Here is a 19,307-nt window from a genome sequence, read left to right as displayed (position 1 = left end):
TAGATATGGATTTTTGAAGTTTTGATGCAAAAAAAAAATGTTTGAAAAAAATAGGAGAAAAAAAGTGACGAATTAAAAAAACAAGAGAGAAAAAGTGATGAATCTAGAAAAAAAAAACGTTATATTTATTTAAGGACAAATATGGAATTTTAACCCATTACCTCTAGTGTCATCTAATATAATTGACTATTTTTTTAAAACTCTCCAAACGTGGACTAAATCTCAAACATTGAGTTTAAGGTGGTCTAGTTAGTTACAAAATTCATTTTAAATTCGTACAAAAGAATTATATCATAATAATATTTGATAATTGCGTTGAAAATTGTGATCATCTAATGTTTCTAACTCGTTAGTAACATAAGAAATTGAAAAAAAAAGTTACGAAAACAAAAGACAGCATAAGAATATATGAGGATTTAATAGTACCTATACAATAATTGGACTATTTGTTTAATTAAATTGAACTTGAGCTAGTATCTTAAAGAAGATTATGAGATTTGCTAATATAATTGCAATATATTCTACTAATTATAAACACTTACAAAAAATCAAATTCGTGATTAAAAGACCTAATTTTAAATTTGTACAAAAGAATTATTTCATAAATAATTGCGTAGAAAATATAAGATGGTGGAGGCGGTGAAAGAAACCTTAATAATTAAACGGAAGAAAAGTATTGAAAGGTAATTTTTATCTAAACAAAGTTGGTATTAAATAATAATTAAACAAAATGACACATATATGATACAATTACTTTTATAGTAACCCAAAAATAATAGAACTAGGGTTTTAATTTTTTCGTGCAGGCGGTCTTAATCAACAGATGGCACTCGACTTGAGGAAAGTGTTTCTCTTTTTTAATTCTCCATGCCTTTGTGGTCGTCATCTGGTGCTCAGTGGCGTCGTCATCCTTACCACTATTAGCTTATCTTCGTTGTCTAGGGATGTCAATTTGACCCGTTACCCGCGTTCCGGCCCGTTATCTGATTTATTCGGGTCGGGTAATACCCGTTCTTTTTGGGTAAACGGGTAATACCCGTTAGAGTTTTAACGGGTCCGGGTACGGGTAACGGAATAGTCATCCCGTACCCGGTTACCCGGGACCCGGCCCGTTAACTTTTAAATATTTAAAAAGATAACAAATTTTAATATGTTGCAATGAAGATGACCAAATTTACAATGAAAATGATCAATTTGCAATGAAGACTTCTTTTGTATTTTTATTTATTTATTTTGAATTTTAATGTTCTTTATATTGTAGTAGCATTTTGATATTTTTCACCTAAATTTTATTATTTTTAAATTTTATATTGTTGATGGATTTTTATTTTATAAACGGGTAAGCGGGTCTACCCGACCCGCTACCCTTTTTTTAAACCGGGTAAATGGGTAACGGGTCCAATATTTTTAACCCGCTTACCCGGCGGGTATCCCCGTTACCCGGTCCGTTTCAAAATCCGGGTAAACGGGTCCGGGTAACGGGTAAAAAATTATAACGGGTACGGGTAACGGAATAGGTGTACCCAGCTTTACCCGTACCCGTTGCCATCCCTACACACCAACATCAATCGATTAGGTTTCTAATGGAGGTGTTTTTTCTTCTTTTATCCTTTTTTATGTTTCAAACAATCCAGATATAAATCTGACACTTTTGTACTATCGGATTTTTTATCAGTGTGTTTTTAATTCCATTCTTTATATCTTAATCTTAGGTCTGAGATATGGTTTATTTTATTTGGGAATGGATCAGTCGAACAATGTCTCCTAGAATACAATTGACGACAAGTAGGGGTTTGGTTACTTGAAAAGTCTAGTAACTAACTAATCTTGTTGTATTATTGTGGTTGTGTTTATGATCTACTTTTCATCTTCTTTTAAGGAGTTTTGAATTTTCCGTTGAGCTTAACTTTTGTAATTAAAATATTTTCGACTTTTATCAAAATATTTTGTGCGAAGATTTTTACCCAAAAAAAGGCCGAAAATAATGCAAAAAGTTACCTTAAAATATAATTTCATTAATGGAGCAATATCATATTTTTTATATACGGAAACTATATATATGTATATATATATTGAACATACAATTTTTTCGCCCGATTTTTTTTTTATAAATGTGATTTATTATTCGTTTAAATCTAGTATATAAATGTTTGCATTTCTTATACTATATTGACTATCAACTTATTTCGAGCGTTTGAATTATGTGACATTTGAACGACAAGACAACGCGAAAAGTAAAATAAACTGTATTAGTGGTCCATACTCTGAAAATAATAAACTTGTATGTCGGTTTGCTATTTTTCTTTAGTAATGCTCCACATTTATATAAAATTTATGAAAAAAAAATATTGATTTAATTGAAAACAAATTAAGAATGAAGCATAATGGCATTGGAGGCTGGACATGAGAAATGATCCTGCATGACCATCATATTATTCTTGTCTGAATCTAACTATGAACCTATTAATTTGTTTTTCATTTCATTTACTTTATCGGGAGTTAAATATTTTGGCTGGCAATGGTATTGTCAGGTAATAGATAGTCGATAATTTTACGGGAAAATATCAACAATATTCTTTGTGTTTAATCAAAATACGTGATTTATTTTTTGCGTTTTCAGTAATCTCATATATTTCCATTCAATTTAAAATAAATGAAACATACCTCCCCTAAAAATATGTTATATTGAAAGTACCACCACTTTTTTTTTTACAATTTTTTTAACTTCCCAAAATACTCTTAATGAAATAACTCTTTATTTTATTTTTATATATAAAAAAATTAAATTAAAATTTTTCTTTATAAAAAATTTAAATACTTATTTATAAAGAGATATTTTGATTTTTTTAATAAAATTTTTGTAAAGAGCAGACTTTAATTTTGTATCACTCAAATTGTAATTCAAAATTAATAAATGAGCTTCTGTTGTTGCAAATGAATTTCTTGTTTGAAAAATAGTTCAGTGAGTGTATCGAATTAATTTCAAATATATTTAAGGTTATGAAATCTCAGAACGAGTAAATGAAATCTCGGAACGAGTAAATGAAATCTCGAGTTCGTCTCGAATGAAAATTATTTACCTAGGCGACATTCCAGAAATTAATTTAATAAATAAATTCTCAAGAGTGAGAATCAATTCCGAGACACCTTGAATATATTTGAATTAATTTAAACCGTATGAGAAAATTCACTGTTTAAATTCTAGGAATATTCTCCATTTAATCATGAATTGAATATAATGGCAAGAGAGGCTGTTTAGAGGTGGTGGCTAAAGCTGGAGTGTTTAATGAGTAAATAAGTTATCTTGCTCATTTATAAAGCCACATTATGTATCGTCTTCTCATTTGCAATATAAGCAAACCCACCAGGTTAGGCAAAATAGGGAAAAAAGGGAAGTTTTTTTTTTTTTTTTTTGCTCGGTGTTCGTCGTTTGTTACAGTGAGCAAGATCGCATAAGAGATAAAGCTTAGTGGACAGGTTCTTTCACGCTCATATTCGGTGGAAAATCTTTAGAGAAAAGAAAGAAGTTTCGAAGATCAAACTTGTCTCTCGTCCAACACTACGGTAGTTGTGCGAATACAGGCATCGTGTCAAAGGAACAACAAGGAGTATGAAGTAACGAGAACTCGATATTAAGAGTCGAAGTAGGATTTTGTTGTCTGGTTGCGAACCAGGTAAGTAGAAACATATCTCAATTGTATCACAAAAATGATGTTTGTGTCTTTGCTTGTTTACGTGCCTACATTTTAGTGAAATTTTTGTGTGATTGTTGAATTATTGCATTTTCATATATGTGCATCTCATCTAAAACAAGAAAAGAGTTTTGCGAGACATGAGGTCTTTTTTTCGAAATGGATATTGGTGGTTCCCATTAGTGGTGGCTAGTTCCCAATACGGGGAGCTAGTTTAGCTGGTTATCAGTACGGGTAACCAGCCTGTTTGACTCTCAGTACGGGGGGTCAAACATTTGTTCGTAATGTTAAGATCTTCGGCTAGTTCCCAGTACAGGAAACTGGTCCGATTGGTGCTATTACGGGTAGTCAATCCGTCTGATTCTCAGTATGGAGAGGCATACATTTTCTAGGGTTTAGGGTATTATGTAGAGTAGGATACTTATACGAAGAATGAATTCATAGGAAATCTAATACGCGAGAGAGAAAGCGAGTGTAGAGAGAATGAAAATATGCGTAACCCTCGTGTTTTATACTTGAATTCTAGAGGTTGGTTTTTTTTATTGGCAAATATATTATTTAGCTGTAAAAATGAAAATAAATACAACATTTTTTAGTCGTAAAATTTACCAAAAAAGCGTCCAATAAGAAACATTTAAAGAAATTTAAAAGGTATTATTGATATGTATGAAAGAATAAAGAGAGGTCAAGTTGCGAGATGATTTGGAGGTTGTGAACGCAAGAGAGGAGTGCAGGAGGAGGCTTTCACTAAGTCCTGAACACATCTGCTTAAAGTTGTCAAATAGATACATACAAATCAAATCGATTACTTCAATAATCTAGTACAAAAAAGACCTTTGGGTGCGACTTTTTTCGTATCCAAAAGTCAATTTTCGCACTCAAAAATATCATTAGGTGCGACTTTGGGTGCGACTTTTCCGCACCCAAAAGTCCGCACCTAAAAGTCTTGGGTGCGAAAAGTCGCACCCAAAAGTCTTGACTTTCGGGTGCGACATTTAGGTGCGACTTTCAGCACCTAAAGTCGCACTTAAAAAGTCACCAAAAATAAAAAAATGGCGACATTTAGGTGCTTCTCTTCGAGAGGGACCGGATCTCCCTCGTCGCTCCTTGCCGCTCCTCTTGCGACCGGCTCCACAGCTTTCGAACCAGGGATACACACACACACACACACACACACACACACACACACACACACACACACACACACACTCAATTACCATACACACATACACACCCACACACAAAAAAACACATTTCTTCTCGGCCCCTTCCTTCTCGGTCCGCGCGCGTGTCCAGTGGTTAGTCTCGGTGGTTGGCTGGGTCGTGTAGACGAGGGGTCGGCGATTTCTTCTCGGCCAGTGCTCGGTGGTCGGATCGGAGAAGACGGCAGGGGTGCGAGAGGCGAACCAGGTGTACAGACCTACAACGAGAAATAGAGGGAGACAAAGTTAGAGAGAGAGTCGGACATAGAGAAAAAGAGAGAAGAAGAGGAAACTCACCAGAGGTCCGGTGGCGGCGGCGGGGGCTCAGCTCGGTGACACCGCTCCAACTCGCGGCCTCCTTGCTTCTTCGGGGTCACAGCTCGCGCACGGATAAGAGAAGAAGAAAATGGGCAAAGAGAGAACTCAAAGAGAGAGAGGCTCGGGTTGATTTGTTTTATATCATGACCTAGAATTTGGGTGCGACTTTTCGCACCCAATGATCCGTGTCAGTACCTTTGGGTGCGACAAAGTCGCACCTAATAGTATTTCAAAAAAAAGAGGGGGAAAATTTGACCGCGATAAAATTTAAGACATTGGGTGCGAAAAGTCGCACCTAATAGTACTTTTGGGTGCGGAAAGTCGCACCTAATAGTACTTTTGGGTGCGAAAAGTCGCACCTAATAGTATTTTCACAAAAAAGAGGGGGAAAGTTGACCGCTCAAATGTTTTACTATAGGTGTGACTAAGTCGCACCTAATAGTTTTGATGAAGCATTGGGTGCGACTAAGTCGCACCCAAAAGTTTTGACGGACTTTTAGGTGCGAAAAGTCGCACCCAAAGTTTAAAAAATCAGCGAAAATTTTTATATGCTTGTTTGAGTTTTTGGTGCGACAAGTCGCACCTGAAAGACTCATTTGGTGCGAATTTTGGGTGCGAAAAGTCGCACCCGAATGTCTTCCGCACCGGAAAATAGTATTTGTAGTAGTTACTTAATGAATTCAATAATCAATCAATTCAATTAATTAACAATTCAATAACCAATCAATTTACACATTAGGTTTTGTTTCTTTAGACCCATAAAGAATTTTGAACATACATCTAGGTCATTAGATTAGACTTAATTTATTGTTTTTTAATAGTAAAATTAAAGTGAATATTGAAGTAGTAAAAGTAGTTATTTAGTCCAAATATGCAAGAGAGTGATTGTGTTTGACTTAGCTTATTAAGCATGTTTTTAGTTTTTTTTTTCTTTCTAAAAGTCTAACCATTTTAAAGTGCTTGGTAAAAATAGTTTTTAATAAAAGTTGAAAAGTGCTTTTGCAAAAAATAGAAGAAAATTGAAAAGCTAGATTTTCGTAGCTTTTGGAAGAAAAAAAAAGAAGCTTTTACATTATGCTCTTGAAAAAAAAACTGTTTTTATTTTTTTTATTTTTTTATTTTTTAGTAAAGATATGTCAAACACCGGTGTATAAATTTAGAATACTATTTTAAAGTTGTTTTATGTATAGTTTCAAAAGTTTCTCTAAATGAATAGAATTTAACAAAAACTCATTTCATCAAAACAAAATATGGCATGACAAAAATATACTTATGCAATTATTCGACTGTTAGAGAAGATGAGAGGAGTTGGAAAATATAGTTATTTACCTTGCGAGGGAGTGTATATTTCGAAAAGTACTTCTAAAGTATTTTAATGTATTGTTACCGGTCCATCTCGGCCCGGTAGAGCAGCGACGGCCGCGATAGCGACCACCCCGGGACTCCCCCGACGCATGGCCGACCTCCGGCCTCATGAGCTCGGCCTCCAGCTCCATGGCCGACCTCCGGCCTCATGAGCTCGGCCTCCAGCTCATGAGCTCGGGCCTCATGAGCTCGGCCTCCAGCTCCATGGCCGACCTCCGGCCTCATGAGCTCGGCCTCCAGCTCCATGGCCGACCTCCGGCCTCATGAGCTCGGCCTCCAGCTCCATGGCCGACCTCCCGCCACATGAGCTTGACCTCTAGCTCCATGGCCGACCTCCGGCCTTATGAGCTCGGCCTCGGCCTCACGAACTCGACCTCGGCCTCATGAGCTCGACCTCAGCCAAAGGCCGAGCTCGCCTATCCTCGGCCATCGGCCATCCTCGGCCAATGGCCGAGCCTGGCTATCCTCGGCCATCGGCCATCCTCGGCCAATGGCCGAGCCTATGCTATCATCGGCCATCGGCTGGCCCGAGGTCGGCCTCGGCCAATGGCCGAGCCTAATGCTTCACTCGGCCAAGGGGCCCTCCAATGACCCCTTGGTCGCCTATAAATACAAGAGACCTGCCCTCTTCCAAAGGTAATCCATTTTTGAGTCTCGAAACGCTGTCGAACTCGTACTTCACTCGTTTCGCTCATCTTTGGCCTCTCACCCTCTAAAACCTCTATACTCCACCTCAATCCCACGAATGTTGAGCGTCGGAGAGGTAAACAGAGGCACCCCCTCTGTTTCCCCTTTGTAGTTCACGTGTTCTCTCTTCCTTTTCAGGTGCTTGGACGAACTCAAGGGACATTCACAGCTAAGGGACGACTTGGGATACCAAGTCCGACACGCTCGAGCCGAAGTGAGACCACTTGGTCTGGCCTTTGGTCTAACCACTTTGGGCTCCTAAATGGTTGTCCAAAAAACAGCGACAACATTTTGGCGCTAGAAGGAGGGGATCTCTCGACCTTGACGACGCATTCCCTCTACCAATCTTCTGAGTCAATTGCCCGTCACCTCCGTGGCCGACCGAGCGACGAGCTCGGGATGCGGCCTCCGAAGCCTCGCGCACCGTCTAGGAGGGCAACCTCGTGACAACGAGAGCCAGCCCCAAGACTCGGCGAATGACACCCCGAGGCCGCGGTCCGAGAGGACGCGGCTCGAGGGCTCGTCGAGCTCCTAGACCGTCCCGGCGTCACCGGCGCGCTCATCGCCGACCTCCTCGACTCCAACAACGTCGACGACGTCAACCATGACAAGAAAGACCCCGATTACATGGCGAAGTCGAGAACCAACGAGACCAACCTCCACCACGCTGTTCACGAAAGGGGACGCACGCGCACGCTTCCAAGGGGACACCCTCGGGCGACCGCGCCGAGGCGTCAACTTTCTAACGAACACACGCACGGGCCCTCGAGGGGACACCCTCGGGCGACCACGTCAAGGCATCAAGTGTCGAGTAATACTCAGGGACGCTCGACCTCTAGGTCCCGGAAGGGACGCTCCGAGCTCACCATCCGCGTCCAAAACCCCCGAGGAGATGACGACGTCAATGGCCGCGACGTCTATCGAGGAAGTCACTCGAATGGCGTATCCTCGCCCAAAGTGATAGGGACAACCACCGGAGACTTAAGATCGCCTCGATTCCCGAAGGGAATCTCATGGGAGCGACTTGCGAGAAAAACTCAACGCCCAACGCGGGATCGATGGAGAAGTCGCCTTGGGACATCAACCACCCAACATTGCTGACGGTGCATCCAACATGAAGTACGCCGCCACACTCATGGCACCGGCCACCGGTCTCGGCTCGCGAAGGAAGAGGCGTAGAAACGGTCGAGTCCCTAATGACCACCATTCTCCAGCCCCGAAGCAATCCTTCGTCCCACTCAACACAACGCCCGACCGGATCCTGAGCTTACACAGGGAAAAGCTAGGATCTCCGCCCCCGTTAAAGACAGACCCCGCGACGAGGGACATAAACAAGCAATGCGAATATCACCGAGATCACGGTCACGTGACGATCGAATGCTACCAGCTTAAGAAGCAGATTGACTCCCTAATTCGAAGGGGGGACCTCAAGGAATTCGTTGCGTCTGCTAGCAAGCCGTGATTGTCACAACTCTCGCCCTTAAACTCACGCCCGAACTCGCTCGACTTTGTAATCGCTTCATTTCAATTATGCAATTTTCTTTTTCCAAAGAAGGCCATGTGCCAAGACAAGCTGTAACAACATTTTCATTCCAATAAAAAGTTGTTCTACAAGTTGTAACATCCTATTGTATATCTCCCACTCGAGAGTTTCTTGGTCTTCGTCTCACAAACGCAAGAAACTCGGGGGGCTAACAGGGATCAGTACCCAATCAACTAAACAACTCAAAAGAAAAAAAAATAAAAATAAAAATAGAAGCATAACAAAGTCTCAAGGGGCCGATGGTTAGGCCGGAGGTCCCAGAGAGAGGCGGTCCACACACTTCTCCTCGAGTTGAGTTCACTCCTCGAGTCGAGTACCGAGTCCACGAGTCGACAAGCTACTCCTCGTGCCGACTCTACGTTTCTCCTCGAGTTGAATTCACTCATCGAGTCGAGTACCGAGTCCACGAGTCGACAAGCTACTCCTCGTGCCGACTCTACGTTTCTCCTCGAGTTGAGTTCACTCATCGAGTCGAGTACCGAGTCCACGAGTCGACAAGCTACTCCTCGTGCCGACTTTACGTTTCTCCTCGAGTCGAGTACCGAGTCCACGAGTCGACAAGCTACTCCTCGTGCCGACTCTACGTTTCTCCTCGAGTTGAGTTTACTCTTCGAGTCGAGTACCGAGTCCACGAGTCGACAAGCTACTCCTCGTGCCGACTCTACCCTTGTACCACTCCGAGAAGCTTCAAGGACAGCAAAACCGAGAGAGAGAAAAAGAAAGAGATTCAAACCCTTGATCTTCATGTATGGGTTTTGAAGATGAAGAGCAAAGAAGTAGACAAGATGGAGAAGATGACGAACGTAAACTTACCTCGAAACCAAGATCCGGTCTTCGTTTCTTCTTCCCCGAGCTCTCTCTCTCTCTTTCACTTCTGATCTCCCTCTACCTCTCTCTTCTGCGTTTTTTTTCCTTGTTCTCTTATCATCTGGTGGTCGTGCGTCCTCTCCCTCGGTCTCTCCCCTTCTCAGTCTCGCTCTCTCGCTCTCTAATCATCTCTCTTTCCCTCCCTCTCGGTTCTCTCTTCTTCTTCTACGAGAGAGAGAGTAGTTGTTGTTTTTAAAACTGAATGAAAAAATGAGGGGGAGAATTGGCCCGGTTAAAATTTTAAACAATCAGGTGCGACAAACTGATAGTAATTTTAAACTATCAGATGTGACTAGTCGCACCTGATACTCAAAAGCAAAAAAAAAATTAGCGAAATTTTTTATACTTCGGGTTGACAATCTGGTGCGACTAGTCGCACCCGAAAGTCATTTAGATGCGACTTTTAGGTGCGACTAGTCGCACCTGATAGTCATGCGCATCAGAAAACCAAATTTGTAGTAGTGATTGTAGGAAAAAAAAATATGCCAGATAAATATATATATATATATATATATATATATATATATATATATGTTTTTAAAGTTTAATTGTATAAGGAAAAACATATATTTTTTTGCACATAATGTAATTTTTTTTACTCATATTATTATATTTAGATAGTATGTGACTATGTGTTTGACAAAGAAAAAAAAAGCAAGTATATTCTCTTTACAGGGTTCAAAAACGTGTATTAGAAATAGCAACACATATATGTCTAAAAAAAAGCAAGTAACTTGTATTAGAATTTAGAAATAGCAACGCATATGTGTGCAAGGTGGCAGTCTATCACATTGCAAAAGAATCCCACATCGGAAGTAAAATGTACATTTTAATAATGAAACAGCTATAAATAGCTTGAGTGTGTTGGACATTCTTACTTCAAAAATTTGGCTACATTTATTGTCATTTGGGCCTGTGACGGGCCAAAAAAACAGTTTAAATTTTTTTCCTCGCGAGAAGTGCGGGATTCGAGTGAGATATTGCGAGCAACCGACTTAAAATTTTGATTATAGAGTAACAAAAGAAAAACGACAACGTCTGAAAACGACAAATCGGAGTTTATTTTATTTAATAAACAAAATAAAAATATCCAATGATACGCGGAGAATAAAGAGTTTCCTTTTTGTTTTGTCTGGATTAATGATAATATACTGAAATAAATATATTAATTAAAAGCCTCGAACGAACGTGGAAAGTGAGAGAGACTAAGGTTAACCTCAAAGTCGGACTCCAATTGTAAATCCTAGTCCGATTCTACAAAGCAAAACGGCTTATAAGTACATCCCAGATAGCTAGTCATATCACACGTATTTTTTCTTCTTAAGATATCAGACCTACACTGTACACAACCACCAATATTCTGTCATCTTATTCTAAACCCTAAGAATACAAGTAATCGATTGATCGTGAATCATGTCTGGAAGTGAGCTATTGAGTCTGTACACGGCGGCGATGAAAGCGGGTCTGGCGGCTTCGGCTTCGACGGAGGAATCACCGGAGGTTGAGCGTTGCATCGAAGCTCTGAAGCAACTCCGATCCTTCCCCATCAGCAAATACCTTCTTATCTCCACTCAGGTACGTAAAATACACACACCATCAATAATATCCTACGTTGGAAAGAAACAGGCTCTTGATTTCGATATCTTCATATAAAATAGGTTGAAAGGAGGCTTGGAAGTTTGCAGAAGAATCGTCACGAGAGAATCCGAAAAGCCGTTTCGGAGATCATGGAGAAGTGGAAGGCGTTGCTGGTGAAGATCAAGGTCGTCGAGTTCATCGAAGAGCGGCCAAGAAAGTGGACCCCACCAAAACAGCTTGGAAAGAAGGTCGATGGTGACGTGGCGGCAAAGAAACGAGCCCGGCCCATCGTGTTCGACCCCGAGCTGAGGAGGAGGAGGAGGAGGGCTCTCACCGTCAACATCTCGTCGGCCAGGGTGCCGGTAGTCTAGGAATCTCATGCAACAAACACCAACTGTTTTTTTTTTTTTTTGTTTTGTTTTTGTAATATTTACTGTGTATCTAAATATGTATATGTCGTAGACTTGATCATGAATGATGAGATATTAGAGTGGGTGCCAACCTAGTTGGGATGTGCTTAATATCTCTTTTCGATCATGTCATTCCTTCCATTCTTATCAATAAACTTGGATCCATTACTTTACTCTTTCATCATATATCTTTTTACCTCCTCATCATATATTTACGTGCTGAAAGAGGAGTACGGTGTACGTAGTACCATGGCTTTAGTATTTATATATAAATTAAGTTGTTCATTTACACCTACATTCATACAGAGACCGAAGCTAGGAATTTAAATTAAGAATGGTTAGTATGCAAAGAAAAAAAAATTGAGATGGGCTGAATTATAAATTTTTAAGATAAAAAAAAATTAAAAACTAGCAAAAAAGTGTATAAAAAACAAAATCTGGCTCATTACTACTTCGTACATACATATATATATATATATATATATATATATATATATATATATATATTTGTTTTGTTTGTGGAACGTATATGTGCATCTTCATGAAGTGGAAAACGTATCTATGTGCGCTCATGATACATTCAAAGCTTTTGCATGGTTTTTTATTTTCTTCTTCCCAACGAGTGAAGAAGAAGGTCATATACATTGCAAAGATACATATGAAACCGTCCAAAACAACGTAGGTGTGGATGATGAAATTAGTGTTGTTGTGTGACTACTTAATTATTTCGTTACCAAATAAAACACGAGTAAGCTTACAAGATGAGTGAAGAAATATTATATATCAAAAAACGTTTGAAATGGCAATGTTCCACAATTCAACGTTCTAGAAGAGGATTAATTTGAAGGCGAGATCAAGTATCAAACTGAGAAATTGTTAAGAGATGATAAAAAAAATTTAGACGGCGAGCACCTTAGAACCAGTGATGTTCCACAAATTCAATGTTTTAGACAACGCTCAATAAATAAATAAGCGCCGTCTAATATAATTTAATTGTAAATAATATAAGTGGCTCGTATGTGGTAATCAATGCTTTTTCATAAACGTCATAACAAAGATTTAACGTCATCCGATTCAACGGACGTCATACACAGTATTTATATTTCAATTACGTTTTTAAGTATTTTATATAGTTTGTAACTATAAAAATAAGAGATCAATTTTGTTATAAAAAAAGGTAATAATGATTAAAATCAATAAATAAAAAATAAAGGTTAAAAAGGTGATTTCCGTCAATCATATAAATATGAAACTAATTTAAAACGACTAAAACAATAACAAATTGAAAATGCTTGGTCCCATGGATGGCGGGTTTCGAACGCGACAGAAGCTTCAAACTTTGACGTTGGTGGCAGTGGAGATCTTCAACCCTAAGAGCTATCGAGCGCTAAGATCTTCAACCCTTGAAGCCTCAAGTCGTTAAATCTTCAACGTTTGCTGGCAAGTGTAGAAATCTTCGACACCGGTTCGGGAGAGTGAAAGATATATATAGGCCAGAGATGGGGATGAGTGTGTTTCAATGGATAGAAAAGATTAAAGGAGTTGGGAGAGAGATCTATTTAGTCCGAATATGCAAAGAAACACATAAATTTTCAAATAGTAGTTTTAAGGTTGTTTATTCTATTTTCGAATCTATCCATGGGAATAGAAATTAACACAACGATATTTCATTCAATCCCAATGTGGCATAATGCAAATATACTTATGCAATTATTCAACAATAATTTGTAAAACAACGAGTAATTTTTTGTTTTATTTTGAAAACTTATAGTCGAGATTTTTATAATTCAAGTAAAGGAAGAATGTTTACGAAAACCGAAAGGCACTAAAGTACAAGCTATGAATCTCGTCTTAGCTGCATAGAACACCTAGCTTGTGATGCGGTTGTAAGCGAGCCTGCAATTCGTTTGAAGCTCGTGAGGAAAGATCGTTGTTCGTCTTGAAAAATGCCGCGATACCCATCTCGGTTGAAGATTCCGATAGGATGACTGTTTATTCTTCATGTAAATTGTCATAGATGTTTAAGCTGAAAATAAAAATTAGTTAATTTTGTAATTTGTATAAAAATGTACTGTAATTGATACTAAAGAGAAAAAAAAAATGTTGAAGTGAGTGTCCCTTAGTCCTATAGTAGAATAATCAATGATTAAAAAAATATCTATATATATAATATTTTAATACTAAAGTATTGAAGTGGGTGAATATCTTTTGTACTTCTATTATTGAGAAGGTCTACATTTTGGATCATCTTTTTCCAATAATTTTGGGGGAACAGAGAGACTACTGAGACTGAGAGAGACCAAGCCATGAACGATCTTGACCCTCAAAGCTCGGACTACTTGACCACACCAGACCCTAACCCTAGCACTGGATCTCGCCGGCCCCGAGGCTTCGCAGCCACGGCGGCGGCGACGGCGACGGCGACGGGAGCGAGGGGGAAGAGAGAGAGGGAGAAGGAGAAGGAGCGAACCAAGCTCAGGGAACGCCATCGCCGAGCCATCACCAGCCGTATGCTCGCCGGACTCCGGCAGTTCGGAAACTTTCCTCTCCCGGCGCGCGCCGACATGAACGACGTCCTCGCCGCCCTCGCTCGCGAAGCCGGCTGGGTCGTCGATCCCGACGGCACTACCTACCGAGTCTCAAATCCTACTTCACAGCACCTGGTTCGAATCTCTTTCCCTCTCTCTCTCTCTCTCGATCTATTGATTTTTATTTTTGTTATTGTTATACTTTGAGCTTAGTGTATGTTCTGTGTTGTTCGCTTTGCGATGGCATTGGCTTTGATTGGAATTGAATTGTGTCCACAACTTTTCTGGTCTTTGTTTCGCATTTTAAATTTGAAAAAAAAATTAGGTCCTCTGTGTCTGTGAGAAATGTTTATTTCTGTGAGAATTTTGATTTCATCTGATGGTTTAGAAGTGAATTTTGCTCAAAAGAGTGACCTTTTTCTGTTTTTGTACAATGTGATTGAGCTATGCCGTGCCAATCTTTGTTTTTTATTATGGAACGAAAAATTTGAGTCATTGGCTTTTCTTTATAAACATTAATAAAATACAAATCGTCAATCCCAATGGCATTACTTATGGAGTCTCTCCTACTTCACAGCACCTGGTTTGAATCTCTCTCTCTCTCTCTCCATTGATTTTTCTTTTTGTTATTGTTATAGTTATGAGTTTAGTGTCTGTGTTGTTCGCTCGGCGATGACATTGGCTTTGATTGGAATTGAATTGTGTCCATAACTTTTCTGGTCTTTGTTTCGCACTTCGAAATGAATTTTTTTAGGTTATCTGTGCTCATTTCTGTGAGAAGTTTGGTTCTATCTGATGGTTTAGAAGTGAATTTTGCTCAAAAGAGTGACCTTTCTCTGTTTATGTACAATGTGATTGAGCTATCCTGTGCCAAGCTTTGTTTTGGATTTCGGAACTGAAAATTTGTGTCATTTGCCTTTCGTTAAACACAATTAAAAAAAAAATGATTCGATTTCCCAACACATTTTCATTTTTCATCGTGGAAAATGTTGAATCACTAGTGACGCTCTGTTTTTGGTGGTGCAATTGCAGTTGAATTATCAAGTGAGGTCGGTTGAGAGTCCGGTTTCAACGACCACTTTGAAGAACTGCCCTGTGAAAGACGCGCTGGACTGCCAACCCACATCGCTGCTCGGGATCGACGAGAGCTTGTCGCCCACATCGCTCGGCTCTGTTGTGATCGCCGATAGGGGTGCCAAAAACGAGAAATACGCAAGTGGTAGCCCCATAAACTCGGCGGAGTGTTTGGAGGCTGATCAGGTATCCTTGTTGAATCTCATTCGACTTCAGTTATTCTCACCCGTCTTTTAATATTAATCCATCCGTGATTTGCTATACAATGAGAATGAAGAGATCGTTATAACTGATTGAAGCTCCACAAGATTAGAAGTTGAATTATGCTGCTACTCTTTTTTTCATTTGGAGCTTCGTTTCAAAAGGCTAGCTTTAGTTAACGAACTGAGATGGTTCTTAGTCGTAATTCCAATGTGTAGTATTTGGAGAAGTGATGATCTTATGAAAACTCTGTCTGCCTTGTGTTTGACTAGTACAGCTTATGCAAGATTTTCGTTCTGGAGAGCATGGGAGTGATTTTACCGGCACACCCTATGTCCCCGTATACGTAAAGCTTGCAGTAAGTTCTGCCATTTTAACTTAATTCGTTAAAGGTGTTGCATATATGTAACTATGTATATGTGTCATTATTTTGCAGGCTGGTACAATCAACAATTTTGGCCAGCTCGTTGACCCTGATGGTGTTAGACGAGAGTTAAGCCATTTGCAATCTCTGAATGTTGATGGTATTGTTGTTGATTGTTGGTGGGGTATTGTTGAAAGCTGGAGCCCACGGAAATATGCCTGGTCTGGTTATCGAGATCTATTCAACATCATCCAAGAGTTTAAACTAAAGCTGCAGGTAGCTTTTTTCTATATAAAACCTCAAAATTTAATAATAGCACTTGTGAATCGCACCTGAGGTTGATTCTTTCAATTCCATGGATGAAACCAAGCAACATACATATCATCTATGGAAACACGCTCTAGTTTGACTTTGAAATGATGCGCTTTCTCTGTTTATTAGTGCCTTCTTGTTGATTGCTAAGCAGTGAATGAAATCTACTGTTCGAAGGTTGTAATGGCATTCCACGAGTTTGGAGGAATTGAATCTAGTGACACACCTATCACTCTTCCTCAGTGGGTTTTGGCAATTGGAAAAGACAACCAGGATATCTTCTTCAGTGACCGGGAAGGAAGGAGAACTACTGAATGTTTATCGTGGGGCATCGACAAAGAGCGCGTTCTTCAAGGAAGAACTGCTGTTGAGGTACGATTGCCTATGCCGTATAGGTGATTATACATATCACCACGAATTCGCAGAAGCATAAGAAATTCTCGCCCAACTTGTTATCGTGCTTAAGAGTTAAAAAGTATTTCCGTTTATTGTTCTACGACTATTTTATCCAATATGTTTTTTTTCTTCCATAAGCTAACAAGCAAGTAATATACAGGTTTACTTTGACCTAATGAGAAGCTTTCGCTCGGAGTTTGATGATTTGTTTGTTGGAGGCACAGTTTGTGCTGTAGAAATTGGACTCGGGCCTTTTGGAGAGCTCAAGTATCCATCATTTTCAGAAAGAATGGGATGGCGCTACCCTGGCATCGGTGAGTTTCAGGTATCTGTTAAAGCAAGCCAGTACATATATATATAAATATAAAAAATAAAAAATCTGAGAAATATATATATATATATATATATATTGAAGCCTCTAATCCAGAGAAAAATTAGTTCGTATTATAACAATCACTCAATATTGTACATCACTATTAAGAAAAAAAAAATTTGCTTTCATATTTTTCAGTGCTACGATAAGTATCTACAACAAAGTTTGCGTAAAGCAGCTAAATTGCGTGGCCACTCGTTTTGGGCCCGGGGACCCGATAATGCTGGTCAATACAATTCTAGGCCACACGAAACTGGCTTCTTTTGTGAGGGAGGCGACTACGATAGCTACTACGGCCGATTTTTCCTCAATTGGTATGCCAAGACGTTAATCGACCACGCAGACAATGTTCTATCTCTTGCCAATCTTGCATTTGAGGAAACCAAAATCATTGTCAAGGTAAATATTATTGGATATGACTCGTATAAAAAAATGGCGTCTCTTTTTTTTCCTCTCTGAGTTAACCTGGTCGTCCTGTCAACCTTCTTTCGTAATCATATTGTCCGTGTAATGAGACTAGAAAATATTAGCATGCTGTTTTCCAATGTTGGTAGTCGGATTGTTTTTGTCGATGAGAGGTTGCTGGAAATTTTCTTTTTCCAAACATGGATTGTATTTTATCTTGGCTTACTTGTCATTCTTGTTCCTCTATGATTACTAGTATTTTATTTTTGAAGGAATTTTTTTTATAGGGGTAGGTGTTAAGACTCTTGATAAAGTTGATAAATCTTATTTGTATCATATTTTAGTACAAATAGATCTTTAGGAGAGATTTTTCCTACCTCTTAAATTTATAAGCCGGTTTGCTCGCCAAGTTTATTCCCAATGAAAGTATATATTTGTATGCTTATTCATTTTGAATCATGTTAGTATGTAATTTATTATCGTAATATGCGAAACTGCAGGTTCCTTCAGTTCATTGGTGGTACAAAACATCGAGCCACGCAGCGGAACTAACATCCGGATATTATAACCCCACGAACCAGGACGGGTATTCTCCGGTTTTCAAGGCTTTGAAGAAACACTCGGTCACCGTGAAACTTATCTGCTCGGGATCGCAAATCTCTGTTCAAGATAGCAGCGAAGCTTTTGCTGATCGAGAAGGTTTGAATTGGCAGGTAATGGTTGTTATTTCTTCTAAAGCCCCTTCAATACGAATTCTGGGACTCTGTCCTCATTTTGTGTCTCCTTTCTATGTCTCTCCGAACATATCATAATTTCATTGGAGACGTGCAAGGAAACACGAGAAAGGGTCGTAGGATCCGGATTTTTCTTCGGGTTTTTCCTCGTAGTCTATCAAAATGCTGAACTGTGGGTCTCTTGTCTTGGATAATCATCACAGGTTTTCAATTCGGGTTGGGACAGAGGGTTGACAATGGCCGGTGAAAACTCGCCGTCTTGTTCCGACAGAGAAGGGTACACGAGGCTCGTAGAGATGGCAAAGCCGAGAAACGATCCTGACCGTCGACATTTCTCCTTCTTTGCATACCAACAACCATCTCGTCAAGCTCGAGGAACGATGTTCTTCTCGGACCTCGATTACTTCATCAAGTCAATGCACGGTGAGCGAGCGCAACCGTGATTAAAAATGTAACTAAGATTAATCCAACCAGTGAATTACTCGTTTAATCTAACTGATTCCCATTTTTAATCCCTTGCAGGTGAAATTGCAAGTGATCTAGTTTCGTAATGCATATAGTTTTTTTTTCCTGCTTTCTGGGATTATTTAACTGTCACAACGTTAAGATTTGACTGCAACTATTGAAAGATTCATGAATGAAATTAAATTATATGATATTTAACTTGCGTAACTTAATAGTTCTTGGATCTATGATATCTGTATGTCACAAGTCATGTGGTAAAAAGAGGAAATTTTAATTTACCCGCTTTTTTTCTTTTTCTTTTTTTGGCCTTTTCTCGTGCTCTTTATCATGTATAGCTGCTTTTTTTTTTTCTTTTTTTTTTTATGTGAAATTATGCCCTTAAGGACTCAAGGCTAGTTTATCAGTATATTTTAGGCAATGTATATTACTTTCTTTTAATATTTATGTGTCTTCTTTTGATCAACTACTTAACCTGAATTTACTGGTTTCTGGTAATCATTTATGAATCGAGAATTTTAAGAAAACCTCTTTAATTCGATCAATTTATGAATCGAGAATTTTAAGAAGACCTCTTTAATTCGATCAAGAAAATTGGCTTTTTCCTCTCATTTTTTTCTGTCAATAAAATGTATGATTTCCAACAAAAAGAAAGAGAGGAAAATGAGAATATTTCGACACGTGAGATTCATGCAAAGATTGCACTCAACAACCAAACCAATAAATAATCAATTCACATCTAATAGGGATATTGAAAATAGTTAACGTCTCTCTGTATTGCCTCGTGGATGGTCCA

General features: G+C 39.1%; 1 protein-coding gene across 1 annotated transcript; it reads left to right on the top strand.

Annotated features, from left to right (window-relative positions):
- The first annotated feature begins 13,858 nt into the window (after nt 1–13,858).
- On the top strand, nt 13,859–18,792 carry BMY2 (beta-amylase 2). Its single transcript, XM_089607004.1, has 10 exons — nt 13,859–14,325; nt 15,223–15,450; nt 15,743–15,823; nt 15,902–16,105; nt 16,319–16,513; nt 16,698–16,862; nt 17,049–17,309; nt 17,816–18,028; nt 18,253–18,472; nt 18,572–18,792. Exons 1-10 carry the CDS (start codon nt 13,969–13,971, stop codon nt 18,598–18,600), a joined length of 1,953 nt encoding a protein of 650 aa, XP_089463130.1. The 5' UTR covers nt 13,859–13,968; the 3' UTR covers nt 18,601–18,792.
- The last annotated feature ends 515 nt before the right edge of the window (nt 18,793–19,307 follow it).

The sequence above is a fragment of the Urtica dioica genome, chromosome 2 (genome assembly GCF_054948205.1).
Source record: "Urtica dioica subsp. dioica isolate 48M chromosome 2, U.dioica_male_clone48M_v1_H2, whole genome shotgun sequence".
In the NCBI taxonomy this organism is placed as follows: Eukaryota; Viridiplantae; Streptophyta; class Magnoliopsida; order Rosales; family Urticaceae; genus Urtica; species Urtica dioica.
Note: the sequence above shows the minus strand (reverse complement) of the source record. Positions and strands in the feature narration are given on the sequence as shown.

Coding starts and splice junctions, on each gene's coding strand:
- BMY2 (XM_089607004.1), top strand. CDS start 13,969: ATGAACGATCTTGACCCTCAAAGCTCGGACTACTTGACCACACCAGAC. Junction 15,824..15,901: donor CCGTATACGTAAAGCTTGCA/GTAAGTTCTGCC, acceptor ATTATTTTGCAG/GCTGGTACAATCAACAATTT. Junction 16,106..16,318: donor AGTTTAAACTAAAGCTGCAG/GTAGCTTTTTTC, acceptor TACTGTTCGAAG/GTTGTAATGGCATTCCACGA.